Source organism: the organism of the source record quoted next, unplaced genomic scaffold (genome assembly GCF_019419815.1).
Source record: "Pyrus x bretschneideri cultivar Hongxiangsu unplaced genomic scaffold, Pyrus_bretschneideri_v1 Contig51, whole genome shotgun sequence".
NCBI lineage: Eukaryota > Viridiplantae > Streptophyta > Magnoliopsida > Rosales > Rosaceae > Pyrus > Pyrus x bretschneideri.
The window spans coordinates 3,029,943-3,044,960 of record NW_025999789.1 but is presented as its reverse complement, the minus strand read 5'-3'; the positions used below and the strand labels follow the sequence as shown (position 1 = coordinate 3,044,960).

The 15,018-nt window shown below is 34.0% G+C and overlaps 1 protein-coding gene across 1 annotated transcript; it reads right to left on the bottom strand.

The window, feature by feature from the left end:
* Window positions 1–2,721: 2,721 nt before the first annotated feature.
* LOC103963323 lies at window positions 2,722–5,785 on the bottom strand. Its single transcript, XM_009376136.3, has 7 exons — window positions 5,148–5,785; window positions 4,858–5,028; window positions 4,588–4,713; window positions 4,118–4,264; window positions 3,516–3,680; window positions 3,117–3,296; window positions 2,722–3,030 (listed from the first exon to the last, which is right to left on the bottom strand). Exons 1-7 carry the CDS (start codon window positions 5,439–5,441, stop codon window positions 2,965–2,967), a joined length of 1,149 nt encoding a protein of 382 aa, XP_009374411.2. The 5' UTR covers window positions 5,442–5,785; the 3' UTR covers window positions 2,722–2,964.
* Window positions 5,786–15,018: the final 9,233 nt, after the last annotated feature.

The window sequence follows — 15,018 nt, the reverse complement described above, 5'->3', positions numbered from 1 at the left end:
ATGTAGAAGAGGATTATTAAAGCATGGTTTGTTTTTTAATTACGTTTAGTACAAATTATCCACCACGTAGTGGTCCTGTGATTGGGGACAATTTTAGGTCTGTGTTCCACACAGTATATCTTGGGTTCAATTCTTGGCTTTGGTATCATGATGATGGCTAGGAAAAGCTGAAATATCTCTGGTCTTACTTGTCTTAAAAAAAAATGAACTACCGTGACCAAAACATGAATTGATTCCCTTTATAAAAAAATTATGAATTTGCAAAAACAGTGCAATAATGGTCTTAATGCAAGGATGGGAGTGTCAAGTTGTCTTCTTGTTCTTGGAATATAAAGAGTTTGGTTAGTTGAAGTCGGTTGCTCTATGAACCACAACTTGGTATTCTTGGAAACTTGAGGTCATAGGATATGATTTTGATGGCAGCTAGTTTGACCAACGCTCTACACAATGAGAAACTTCTTTATTCATTTACGTAACGACGTATCAACGATGAATACTAAATACAATTGTACATGTATTGTTGGCGTATATAATTTTAAATATAATTGTACTTTTGGTTCATGGAGTTTCCCTACTTTTTTATTTAGCATCAGATTCATCATTAATGAAAATTGAACTTAACACATTATAATTACTGGTAAAGAGGGATACAACAACGCTCGAACACCAAAATCTAGCCTCAATGCATCTCAAAAGTATTTTGATTTAGTTTATTTTTGCCTCATCCTATGTAATGTTGTGAGGGCGAATCTTAGCACAACGGAAATGTTGCTCCTTTGTGACCTAAAGATTATGGGTTCGAGTCATGAAAACAATTTCTTTGCAAAACAGGAGTACGACTGCGTACAATAGACATTTTTCCCTCCTCTCCCCACCCCCCCCCCCCCCACCTCATGACCCCCACACAAAACGGAGAGCCTTGCTGACTTGGGGTCACCCCCTTTTAATATAATGGTGGTAAGTTGTGTTTGGTATAACTAAATGAATACACAAAAACAATGTCATTAGGGTTTTGCAAGATGTGCATGATTTTAATAATTTTGGGAGGTTCCCAAAGGCGACATGGGACTGTTTTGATCCCTACCTGCATTGTTGTCTCCGGCGCAACGTGCTTTGCCTATTAGAGGAATCCTATGCAGCTATGCTTCATTTCCAACCATGTCTTAAGAGAAAAGTAAAACAAAAAACAATTTAAAAAAAAAAAAAAAAAAAAACCAACAAACAAGGTAGTTTAATCACTCTGTTTTTGTAAACTAAAATTAGAGTAATATATGCTAGCAACCTATTTTTATAAATCTTCTCGTTTTACCCTATCATCTTAGAATATGCACGAAGATTCAAATCGCTTGTTTTTTAAGTCATTTTTTAATCAAGTCTGCCAATAATCAACTAAATTTGAAATCGTTTAGTCATCTTATAGACATTCAGTAACTAATGAACTTTGTTATTTAGTTAGATACTAAAATTTCACCAACGTTAATAAAACAAAAACAATTTATGATTTGGTTGATTTTCTTCTGTTAAAGTTTATCTTTAAAGCTTAATTTAAAAAATAAACGGTTCCAACCGTAATACAACGTTATAGAATGATACAGACAACCGTACAGATAAAACGAGAAGGTTTGATTGAAAAGTTCAGAGTAGCATTCCAATATAATTATGTTCATATATTTAATGATTTGATGCATAAGTAGGGCGCCGAATGAAATGAATTCTTAAAGAAAAAAAAGGTAAGCAAGGAGCTGTCCACAAGCTTTGGACATTACATCTGTCTTGAAGTTGTTTGCTCAACTGGCACATAGGAAAGTAGTTAAAACTATATTAGGCAAATATTCCTTGTTTTAAACTAACCGTCATGCTATCTATCTATCTCTTTGATTCCTCAAAAGAAATAAAGAAAGGTAGTCAGTCCGATTCTGAATCATTAGTCCATCTAGTTGTACGAAAATGAGCCCACTAGTACCCATGACTCTGTATAAAGATGACTTCTAGCATTTCATGGCATATTGTATATCGTTATTGCGGTGTTTCATGTTAATAATATAATGTCATATATAAACACATGTTTATACAGTAGCGGTATAACTGTTTAGTTAAAGTTGCTTTCTTGTTTGAAGGCTTTTACGTCGAAGTATGTTCAGTTAAAATGCTACATTTCATTCAGTGATAAACGTTATATGCAAGACTTAATCATCGCAAGATCCACTAATATGTAAAATCTAAACTGTTGATTTTTCCAAACTATTCAGTAGTCGCCAAATATGAACAAATAATCAATGGCGACCTTGTGTAGTTGGCATATGCTTCAGAATTTCATGATTTTTAATGCTTTAGTAAAATGTCACACGGGCAGGTGGAATACTATTTATACACCGCATTTGATTTGTTGGTCCAAAACCTTTCATTTCATGTGATCAAAGTTCATACCCCAAGTTTATAGAGCATTCAATTTTTAAAAATAAGCTTGTGAAGGGGATGAGACCATCTGTTCAATTATATTTAATACATCTACTCTGTTGCACATTGATATCGAGGATAATTTACATGCAACTAGGACCCCAAACTTGCGGTATCACAAACCAAAAACACAATATTATGTGAAAAATTAAAACACATGACGTCATGATAGGCTTCGGATACCACCAACTTATCATCCCACTTGCATGTAAATTTCTCTCGTCCATTCAAATTTGTGGCTGTTGGTATAAATATGCAAAGAGATAATTCAACTCCCAAGCACTAATAAATTAACGTTGTGGAATCACAAGCTTGAAAGCTTAAAACTCACAACACATGAACTACATCACATACAGGCCAAGCGATTGGGAGGACCGATTATACATGGCAAAAAGTATATTACAAACAACAGATAATATTGCTACAAATTTAAGCCTTTGTTGAAAGTACATATCCCCTTGCCAATCAAAGAGGAAAAGATTCAGCGTTATTCGGTGCCATTTTCCATCATTGGGAAGTATTTTGGGAAGCTCCCTGGACTTCTGATGGCTGTGAAGGATAAGGAGGGATGACCTGAGTTGATGAAAAGTTACGTCAAAGTCGGTCAAGAAGGCAGTGGGGGAAACAGGGACTAGGAAAGACTGGAAACTAGAAGGTACCTTGATGGGATAAACTTCGGTGACTTCTTCATTTCCCTCATCCAAGTATACAACATCCTGCATAGTGAGTTGGTGATATTCGACAACCTCCCTTAGGAAACGGTTTTCACGTGCATATACTGAATTTTCGTGTGCCAATCTAGCCTTTTCTGCCAACAGGGTTTCCAATTGCAGTCTTATCTGAACAGAAATATTATTATCAAACACATTGCAACCCAATGCCATTATGGATATAGAAAGAGATATGATGCACAAACATTGCAATGTAAACAAGGAGATTACTGTACTGGAATATCGTAACTTTCACAAGTCTCAACAGAAATTAAGAAAGGAAAGTGGCAATGTGACAGAATGAACCAAAAAACACTAGAAGTGAAGAAATGGAAAAAAAATGGATACCATATCATCATCTTCAGGGTTGTCTCCCCTTTCACGATTCTCCCGAAGGATTTTGTTTTCTTCCTCCAGCTGAGCACATCGCTCCTTCGCAAAAGCAAAATCTGCTTTGACAGTCTTCAACTCCCGAAGAAGAAGTTTTGCTTTGGCAGCCATTGCCATTGCAACCTGTAGTGCAAAAACAAAAGGGCAAATCATGCATCTTACTATTACAAGTAACATAAAAACATCAAACAACTATGATAGAAGGCATTTTGTATAAAACTCGGCCATCTTAAAATTCCTCCTTTTTCCTGCTCTTATAAATAAGATAGAGTGGGCGGCACTAAGCCTATGGTTCAAAAGATGCTACGCATGAGCCCAACTGCAAAGCTTATGGATGAAGCATTGAAGTCATTCGAGACTTTTCATTCCATTAAGTGTTGGGGCACATCAGATTCAATTGATTTTCATACACGATAGAAGAAAACTAGTTACATCCTATTAAACTATTCCAAGATTCCAACATTGTTCATATCCCACTATAATAACAAATTTGAAAAGCTCAACCCACACCAAGAAACATCTATTAATATCAACCAGTGACACAAAAGTTGCCACCTTACGTCGCGAGATGCCTTCAATTGGAGTTCGAGGTCAGCTTGCGTCTGAGGTTGTGATTTTTGCACAGAATCACTAGGCTTTTTCCTGATATGCTTACGAGTCTCTTGAATAATGTCTGCAGTCCCCTTCTCAACAATCGTACGACCCTCCTGTCAAAGAGTGAACGGCAGACAGTGCATATATGATCAAATACACACAATTACCAATTATTGGACCAACTCCAGAGTATAGAGACAGTCAAAGATAAAATTACATAAATATGCATAATGCAATGACTTTGTCCAGATGCAAAAACACACGCATAGAGTCAATGTTCCATTCTTATTAGCATTATTTATAAACACACCAGGATACCTATACTACGTTTCAAGAAAAAAGTGAAACAGCGGGTGAAATATTGGAATTACTTTTGGAAGCATGAGAAAAACGTTTAAACTCAAAGGTCACTTTAACATAAATTCACATTGCCTACCTCCAAAGCATTCCCAATGGTGCCACTAATGTAACTAAGTGATGATGTAAATGCACCCAATCCCTTCTGTAATGGGGGATTCTCTGTCTTTCCGCGGCTCTCAACAAATTGGTTTGGTTCAGGATACTGCAAATAGTTAGTAGATACACAAATTAGAGTATTAAATGCTATTAGTCTAAAAATACACAATCATTAAACAATGCAGCAGCAACTATAAGTCTTTTGAAAATGCCAAGCTACTATAAAGGCACGATGAAGACTGTATCTCACCTTACCCCTTGTAGGTGTAGATGGCATGTCCACCCTTGTTGTTCGGGGTGAATCATAATCTTGAGCCCCATTATCGTCGTCGTCGAGAATGGCTTTGGCTTTTCTAGCAAGAACACCCCAAAACCCATGTTTGGATTCATTCACATTCTTGAATGAAGTATACTCATGCGACTGAAAATCCCACAAAAAGCAACAAATTTAAGTAATTGGCAGAATAAAAACCGCAACCGGATGCAACAAAACACACAATTCACGGATGAAAAAGCACAAATGCCTATGAATCCAAAGACCTTGGAGGACGGAGAAGAGGATGCAGTAGTGGAGGGGTTGGAATATCGGGAAGGCAATGAGGACGTTGGGGAGGAGGAGTTGACAGGAGCCTGGGCACCGCGAGCAGCGTAAGCGGAGGAGAGAGAGGAGTCGCGATGCGCCGACGAGGCTCGAATAGCTTTGGCCGCAAGCGAATCGTCGGACTGCAGCAAAGGTAGCGGGTACCGAGATTTATCTTCCTCTTCTTCAAATCGAAAGCTCGTGCTTGATGTCGATGACGACGACGAAACCTGCTGCCTTCTTCTGTAAGCCATTTCCGACTACCCTCTTTCCTCCACGCAATCGAATTTCAAAACCGTAATTCCCAAATCAATTTCTGAGCCTATGACACTCGCCTCTCATTCAAAACCCGAGCTTTTGCTCTCTTTTTCCTGCGTTTTGCTTCCGGAAAAACAGAGTCTCCCTGCGACTGCACGGATTGGAAACTGAAGAGGGCGGATGACGAAAGCCCTAGTTTTTGGAAACCCTAGTACAGTCACAGAGAAGAAGATCTCCTTCCTCCGCCTTCAGCCGAATGAATCGGCTCTCTTTCTTCCGAAACTCACCTGTCTGTCTGTTGCGTTCGTCAACGCCCCTCCTACTTTCCTTTGAAACGGAGTTACTGTTCTTTTGATTTGAGCCTAGTGCTTTGATCGGCCCAGGGTTTCGGAGATGGGCCTTTTTCTTGTACACAAGACATAGTCACAAAAGGGACCCATTTTCTTTTCCAATTTCAACAGTATGTAAGCCAAAATCTAAATACAATTGACAATTGTAGTTTCACTTGTAGTAAGAGGTATATTGGGTTCGGCTTCGGTGAATGGCGAGTTCAATATTAACTTGTTATGTTGATTAATTGTGCCTAAATTGCTCCTTGTTTCTTGATACAGGCAATCTTAAGGAAAGGAGGAATCGAACTAGGGGCTCAAAAACAAGAGTAAATACTCTTAACCAAGAAAACAAATCTCTAGCCCTTTTAGTATAAAGTTGCGTTGCATATAAAAAACCCTAATATTAATGTCTTATTCCAAATAGATTAAGTGTGAATAGGGAGATGGGGTTGGGTCTTTAAAAGAATTCTCAAATTTTATAGTTTGATCGTATAGTTTTTAAAATTTTCAATTTGAGTCCTGAAATTTTAAATATAATGACAAACTGACCCCAAACATGTCATGACAATTGTTTAATCATGTCCTAGCCATGTCCAAAAGTCAAAGGACACTCTAAAATTCGTGCTCTATGTTCAATCTACATGTTTGACACTACATACTTGAAACTTAAAATGCCAATACGAAATATATGCTTACATAAAATGCCAATACAAAATATATGCTTACACTCGATCAACATATAACAAGTTTTTTTCTTTTGTTTTTGGATGGAAAACTAATTTAAATTTTGAACTCATTTTAAATATTGAAAAAAAGGGGCATCACTACGTGCTTATTGGTCATGTTCATTGTTTTTAAGTCCAGTTTTTTCTTTGCCATTCTTTTTGGTATTCAAATCAATTTGTTATATAGGCAACAAAAGAACAATGACTCCTTAGTTGGGTTGCTTGCTCTTATCAATAACACACTATATAATAGCAGACATGGACAAGTCACAGTTGCTACTTGCATAACAAAAGTCTTACCAACTAATTAATAGTTCAAGTTAAAAATAAGGGTAGTCTTATATGCACACGTATTTTTACTTCTCACACATCACTCTCAATTTCCAACTGTCGAATTAAATGAATTGAAGAAGATCAATGGACAAAAATTAACAAAGGTGTGTGAAAAATGAAAAGAGGTGTGTGATAGCACACCCAAAAACAATTGTCTTTGTACACTTGACTTAAAGAGAATGCTATAGATGGGATCTTGGATTGAGAATTGAGGAAACAATTAAAACCATACAAAACCAATCAAATCGAAAACCATTACGTCCATGCGAAATATCTTGTATACAGTACAAGACATAAAAATATCAAATTTGAAAATAGTTGCTAGGTCCTAAATGAGTTTGGTACGTGTTCGTGTCCATTTTAATTACTCTTATTCTGTCATGTCTGAGTCACCAAGGGAGACCTTGTCTATATTACGGAGAAATTAGGTTCTTATCCTTCATTTTGCTATTTCATTGATTAAAATCATATTCCTTTTTAATTTTTTATCAAGGTCCTTGGGTATTAATAATATCATTAATTATTTTAATAATAATTTTTTTTTATTTCTAAATATATTCATTAATGTTAAAAATGTTACAATTAGTATATTTATATTTATGACTAAATTTTTTATCATATATTTTTAGTTTTTGTTTGTACCCATTTTAAATTTATAATTCTTTTTTATTTTGTACCAATTTTCTTTTCAGTTTTAATTTGTACCCATATATTAAATTCTTTTTGTGCCCATATTTTTTAAAGTTTATTTGTATTTGAACCCCCATATATATATATATATTTTTTTTTGCTAAATGTACCCATGCTAATTATATGTACCCATTCATGTAAAACTTTTTAATCTTAAAATGTACTCATTCTTAAATATACCAATTTGTTATATGTAATGTACCTTTTTTTTCTTTATATATAAAATCTATTCAATTTTTTAAAATCCATTTTTAAACTTATATGGGTACATTCTTTTTTCTTTGATTTTAAAATGTATCCATGTCAAGTTTAATCTAAGAAATTTACTAATGTTATTAAGCCTAATATCTTTTTTATTTTTATTTTTTGTGATTTTGAAGAATGTACCCATGTTTTGATACAATAATTTTTTTGGTTAATTTTGATGAATGTACCATGTTTACACACACACACACACACAAAATAGTATATTTATATTTTAATATTTTTAATCCCACAAATTATGGTTTTTTATTTAAAATCTCATTTATATAAACAACTAAAATTTCTAATTTAAAAAATGTAGTAACATACACAGAAATAAATGATCATATTGATTTCAGGAACCTCGATTAAAAATTAAAAACCAACAACCTATTCCTTTTTAATTTTTGATCAAGGTCCTTGGGTATTAATAATATCATTAATTATTTTAATAATAAAATATTTTTTTATTTCTACATATATTCATTTAATGTTAAAAATGTTACAATTAATGTCACATCCTGGTCCGGGGTGGATCACTTCCTGGGCCCGCTCCACCACCGTAGCACGATATTGTCCGCTTTGGGCTTACCATTCCCTCAAGGTTTTGTTTTTGGGAACTCACGAGCAACTTCCCAGTGGGTCATCCATCATGGGATTGCTCTAGCCCACTTCTCGCTTAACTTCGGAGTTCCTACGGAACCCGAAGCCAGTGAGTTCCCAAAAGGCCTTGTGCTAGGTAGGGATGAAAATATACATATAAGGATCACTCCCCTGGGCGATGTGGGATGTCACAATCCACCCCCTTAGAGGCCTGACGTCCTCGTTGGCACACCACGGCCAGAGTTAGGCTCTGATACCAATTGTCACATCCCCGCTCGGGGCGGATCACTTCCCGGCCCCGCTCCACCACCGTAGCACAATATTGTCCGCTTTGGGCTTATCATTCCCTCACGGTTTTGTTTTTGGGAACTCACGAGCAACTTCCCAGTGGGTCACCCATCATGGGATTGCTCTAGCCCCCTTCTCGCTTAACTTCGGAGTTCTTATGGAACCTGAATCCAGTGAGTTCCCAAAAGGCCTTGTGCTAGGTAGGGATGTGAATATACATATAAGGATCACTCCCCTGGGCGATGTGGGATGTCACAATTAGTATATTTATATTTATACCTAAATTTTTATCATATATTTTTAGTTTTAGTTTTTACCCATTTTTTATTTTTAATTCTTTTTTAATTTGTACCAATTTTCTTTTCAGTTTTAATTTGTACCCATATATTAATTTCTTTTTGTACCCATATTTTTTAAAGTTTATTTGTATTTGAACCCATTATATGTGTATGTATATATATATTTTTTTATTTTTATTTTTTGCTAAATGTACCCATGCTAATTATATGGGTATTCATGTAAAACTTTTTAATCTTAAAATGTACTCATTATTAAATATACCAATTTGTTATATGTAAAATGCACCTTTATATATATAATCTATTCAATTTTTTTAAATCCATTTTTAAACTTAAATGGGTTCATTCTTTTTTTTAATTTTAAAATGTATTCATGTCAAGTTTAATCGAAGAAATTTACTAATGTTATTAAGCCTACTATCTTTTTTTTTTTTGGTGATTTTGAAGAATGTACCCATGTTTTGATACAATAATTTTTTTGGTTAATTTTGATGAATGTACCATGTTTCTATACACACACACAATAGTATATTTATATTTTAATATTTTTAATCCCACAAATTATGGTTTTTTATTTAAAATCTCATTTATATAAACAACTAAAATTTGTAATTTAAAAAAATGTAGTAACGTACACATAAATAAATGATCACATTGATTTCAGGGACCTCGACCAAAAATTAAAAACCAATAAGGTTTCAATCAAAGAATATTTATAGCTAAAGACCGCATCTAAAGTCTCCCTTATATTATTTACAAATTGAAATGAAGGGAACGTGCTATAATTATAAGTACTTTGAATGTACGCACGGCTTTCTGCTGTTGGTTGTTAGAATATGGTGGTGGTGGTGGTGGTGATGTGAATGAAATATGAAAATGGTAGGTAAAGAGAGGGTGGCCTGGCCAGTGGCTACCCTTTTCCCAGACAAAACAAACATGGGGTGGCTCTGACGGCGGTGGCAAACTCCATTATTTTGGTGTCAAATTATAAGAAAATTAATTAAAGAGTTGTTGATCGTTTCAACTTTACAACATTGTGCTGGTGTACACATGCACATGAAGACATAACCACACGTGATTGTACTTACTTGTTTGCCTGAGCTATAAAGGAATCATCATATAGAGAGTCCTTTTGCGAGGAGATGAGGACATGGATCGGACACCCATATTCTCTCAGGGAATCCTGGACAAGGTCTCCCAATGGACCCAATCTATCTTCAACTATATACTTATGTGAGTTCTATATATAAGAGTGTAAGAGTAAGTATGTCAGTTTTATTTATATCTTTTTTACAAAAGATAGTGTAAGTAGATTTATTGTTAGTTGTTAAGAGGAGGGAGATTAGTGAAAATCGAACTTGCATAAAGATGCATAAACATGATTGCCTGCAGTCATTGTGATAAAAGTATCATCTGCTTCACTTTTATTTGTATAAATATACTTGTATTGCTTTTAATTTTCTTTTTTTTTACTAATTTTTATTCAGATATCCTTCTTTTTTTTTAAATTTTTTTTTATAAATTTCAGTCAATATTATAACCAATAAGAGCATCTCCAAAGCAGATGTTAAAATTGCCACGTAGGCATACAATAGTAAAAAATGGCAGCAAACTCTCTCCAACCGAGCCTTCAATTTCTTATGTGGCGCTGAGTCATTTGAAGGTAAAGCCTTTTACAGTCAAATTTGACAGTAGATATCAAATTCATTAAATGATTTTTTAATAGATTAATATAATATATAATAAATGTTGTTATGTTTTTGAAATATTTGATTGGTTGGCTTAATTATTGGACTCCACAAAATGATAAAAAGTTTATTAAATGATATTATTATTTAACATATTATGGTGGAGCAAAATATTGTACAAAATGTCAAATTGCCACATAAGCTATCAACTATCATTTTGATGTTTAAAATTTGACATCTCCTTTGGAGATGCTCTAAGTAACCTAAAAAGTTTGAAGGGAAAACTGAATTTGGTGCAACAGTTAAATACAAACAAATTGTACTCTTGTTAAGGTCAATCCAAAAAAAAAAAAAAAAAATCTAAAATAACGGGATTGAGTTTACGCCATGTTTATTTAAGGTGGAATTGATCTTGTTTTTTTACTTTCTAATCACTCGGATCTCTTTTATTTCATTGCTTTTGTCTGTATCCTCCTTTTCTTTCGAAAAAGTGAAATTTTACACTCCACTTACATGTAAAATCAATGAGCCCAAAACATTGGGACTTTTTCTTACTTAACTTTTATCTAAAGCAAGATTTCCTTGTGAACACTTTGATTCGTTTACAATAGTAATACGTTCTATCATCCTTTTTTTCTATATTAATTATGATTGCATGATGCACAAATAGTAAGCTTGAAAAAAACATTTCAACCACCCACAATTTATTGAAATAATTAAGAAACAGTGATCGATCCCAGAGGTGAAAAGAATATAATTTTTTTTTTTGCCAAAAGATGAAAAGATCATAATTAATAAGCTGAAGATTTATGCCTCTGGTGTAATATTTATTCAAAAATACTAAGAAGATTTTTTTACAAATGAAACTTTTCATAAATTCTTTGTCATCTTATATTTTTAGAGATATGTGACACACATCTCAACAGTTAATTAAGGTAACGAGCTGAGTCAAACTAAATATCACTTTGACTAAGCTTGACTTGTTTCATTTTTAGAGCTCAAGCTAGACTTGGCTAGCTTTGTATCGGAGCCGAGCTCGAGTAAGCTTAAAAACTTCAAGTTCGATAAGGAGCTCAAACTGATTTGAGCTATTTAAAACAATAAAATGGTATGAAGAGAACTTCGCTGCTTGCCAACACAATTTAATAATATATATATATATATATTTTGAAACTCCAAAAATTTAATTGTGACAACAACAATTATATATATATATATATATATATATATATAAACAGTATGACATATAATTTTAAAAGCTAATGCTTTAAAGTAGTATTTTTCTTTTTTCACACTTGTGTTCTCCTTGAAAACAAAATAAGAGAAGGGAACATAATATCGATCTTCGTCTTAAAGAAAATTAAAAGTGAAGATAATCAATTTAAAGTTTTTTTTTTTTTTTTTGTTTTTTGGTGAACAAGATAATCAATTTTAATTTAGAAAGAAAGTAAACATATATAGTTGTCCAAAAGCAAAAGCTCGAACATGATCTTTCATCAAAGCAAATTATAGTGAAGTAGAATCTAGTTCGAATTGTCTCGTGAAGTTTAAATAAGTTGCTTATAAGCTTTACGAGTCAAACTATAGTACGATACACTTGGCTTGTTTCTTTCAAAAACTGAGCTTCCACAAACCAAAAAAGAGTTGATCCCTGGTGCAAGCTTGAGTTATTTCGAGTTGGTTTACAACCCTAGCAACAATGAGTTTTGTTTGTGTCACATAAATAATTTTAACAGATTTGTTAACAAACTTTGATAATAGGAGGCAAAATGAGACACATATTAAGTTTTAAGGAATCAAGTGACGACATTTGAATTTCAAAAAAAATAAGTGAGACTTGAATTGAGTTTTGGCTATAGAAAAAGATAATGAATTAGGGAACTGTTATTAGCACTCCAAAAATCTTATTTTACACTCCTCATAAGTGTAATTTCCTTTCTAATTATAGAAAGTTCGGAGTGCAAAATGAGATTTTTGGAGTACGAATAACAATTCCCATGAATTATATAGAACATGTTTATTGTCATTGTGGCATTCTGTTCTAATAATAATGACACATGTAAGTTTTTAAATACCTAAAATTGTATTATTTAATTGAGACACCAAATAAAGATAAACTCATTTCATATAAGTTACTGAGTAATATTAGGGAGACTAAATTTGTAGACAAAATTTACAAACTAAATGATGTGTCACCAATAGGAATAAACACATTTATCAACGTTTAAGTAATAATCCAATCATCAACTTTTATGTCATTTAATTTATAAATTTTGCCTACAAATTTAATCTTCCTATCATTACTATAAGTTACTCTCAGACGAGGAGTATTGTATATGTGGTCAAATGCGGAATTGGATCCCATCCAGATCCACTTTGTGGGGATCCTAAGGATCCACACATCTTAGCGCGATCATAAATCAGTGGACTTTTATTATTTAAAATTAAACACAAATAGTATCTGACGAAAACTGACCATAAGATGCACGATGAACGGTTAGGATGTGGGGATCCTTAAGGCCATCTCCAACCGAAGGTGGGCTAGATGACTCGTTTTAGCCATATGACCCTCAAAGAAATTAATATTTTAATGAACATTTGCAGGCCCATATTTCTTACCATCTTCAACAGAGGGATTAGAAGGTCATAGGCCAAACATAACCTTGTGATAAAAAATCATCTCCAACCGAAGGCCAATGGGCTATAGTATGGAATGTGAAGAATTAAAATAAAATGAGATAAGATAGTATGGAATGGTGAAAAAATATGTGAGAAATAGTGTAGGAAAAAATTAGAAATTAAAAAAAAAAAAGTGGGTTGGGCAAAAGGAAAAGAACAAAAAAAAAAAAAAAAAAAGGGCTGGCTGGAGATACTCACAAGCCCATTGACCTAGCCCTCGATTGAAGACGATTTTCGAACTATTTTTATCCCTTTAACCCTTTAAACCGTTCAATTGGAGATGGCCTAAGATCTGCACAAAATGGATTTGGAGATGATCCTTTTCCGTCAATGCAATATCAGTCATCATGGGATTTAGTTTGGACCCTACATGCGGGGAGAAGGGTGAGGGGTAGGTAAGTCATTTCCGTAATCAGAATGACACAACGAGTATGAGACCCTGACTTTCTCCGCCGGACTCATCTGTGACCTCAAACCCTATATATAGCGTACTTCTGCCCTACATACACTGAGAGAAGATTGAGACCTTGATACTAGTGCAACACACGGTAGTAAACAGTAGAGAGAGAGAGAGAGAGAGAGAGAGAGAGGCAAGCAAAACTATGGTCAAAGAAACCCCACCACCTCTTTCTTCTCCGCACAGTAGTGGAGAGGGTGAGCTGTATACATCAGTGGTATAATCATCTCTTTGAGTCTCTGGTTATATATGTGGAGATGCAGAGAGAGCCCCTTATATGTTAGTGTATCTATGTTGAATGAGTAAAAACTAGATAGTATATGGTCATAAGTATCAATAGGTCTCCCGGAAAAGAAAAGGAAATACCACTTTTTATATTTTATTTCTTTACTTATTGATTCTTTTAGTATATAGTAACACACAAACATCAGTGCTTTTGCCAGATTTGTGTTGAGAGATCAGGTAGATAGAGAGATCTCCAATATATCGCTTTCCCTTCTCTGATTCTGATGAAAGACAGCGACACTTCATCTCCCCCCCCCCCCAAAAAAAAATCTTTCTCCCTCCTCCCTCTCCCTCCTTGATTTTTGCATCACTCTTTTTGATTAATTATCTTTTTTTCTTCTCCTCAATTTAAAATTTAATTATTCAGTTATTTGATTTTTCATGGGTTTTGTCTATTTTTCTTCAGTTCTTCTGAATATATCATCACAGACTTATTCACAGTGCGGCTGCTGATGGAGGTTGAATTGCAAGGATTTACTTTTTGGTGAAGTTGTAAGGACGTTTCTGTAGAGCTTCTTTATTAGTAAGTCTGAAAGTCCTTGAGTCTATCATTTATATGTTTGCTTCATTTTTGACAAGTTGGTCCTTTATCACGTCCCGGTATATCTATTTGTTCCCACCTAACCTCCAAAAAAGGTCCTTAATTTTATTTATTTGGCTCAAATGGTCCTCAATTTTACCATGAGATTCTTTTTCGTAGAAGAAAATTATTACACCATCTTTACTAATTTAATCTTTAATTTTTCTAAATTGTGGTGGTGAAAGCTATTATACCATCTCTGTTTACTATATATATTTTGCTAAGGGTAATTCATAGGCATCTGTGGCAATGCACATATGGTCTGATGTTTTTGGTGGTTGTGAATCTCTGGTTCATAATATTCGGACTTAATTTACTTAGGGTTAGGGTTTATGCAAGAAATACTATCTTTGAGATCTATGCTATTTTGG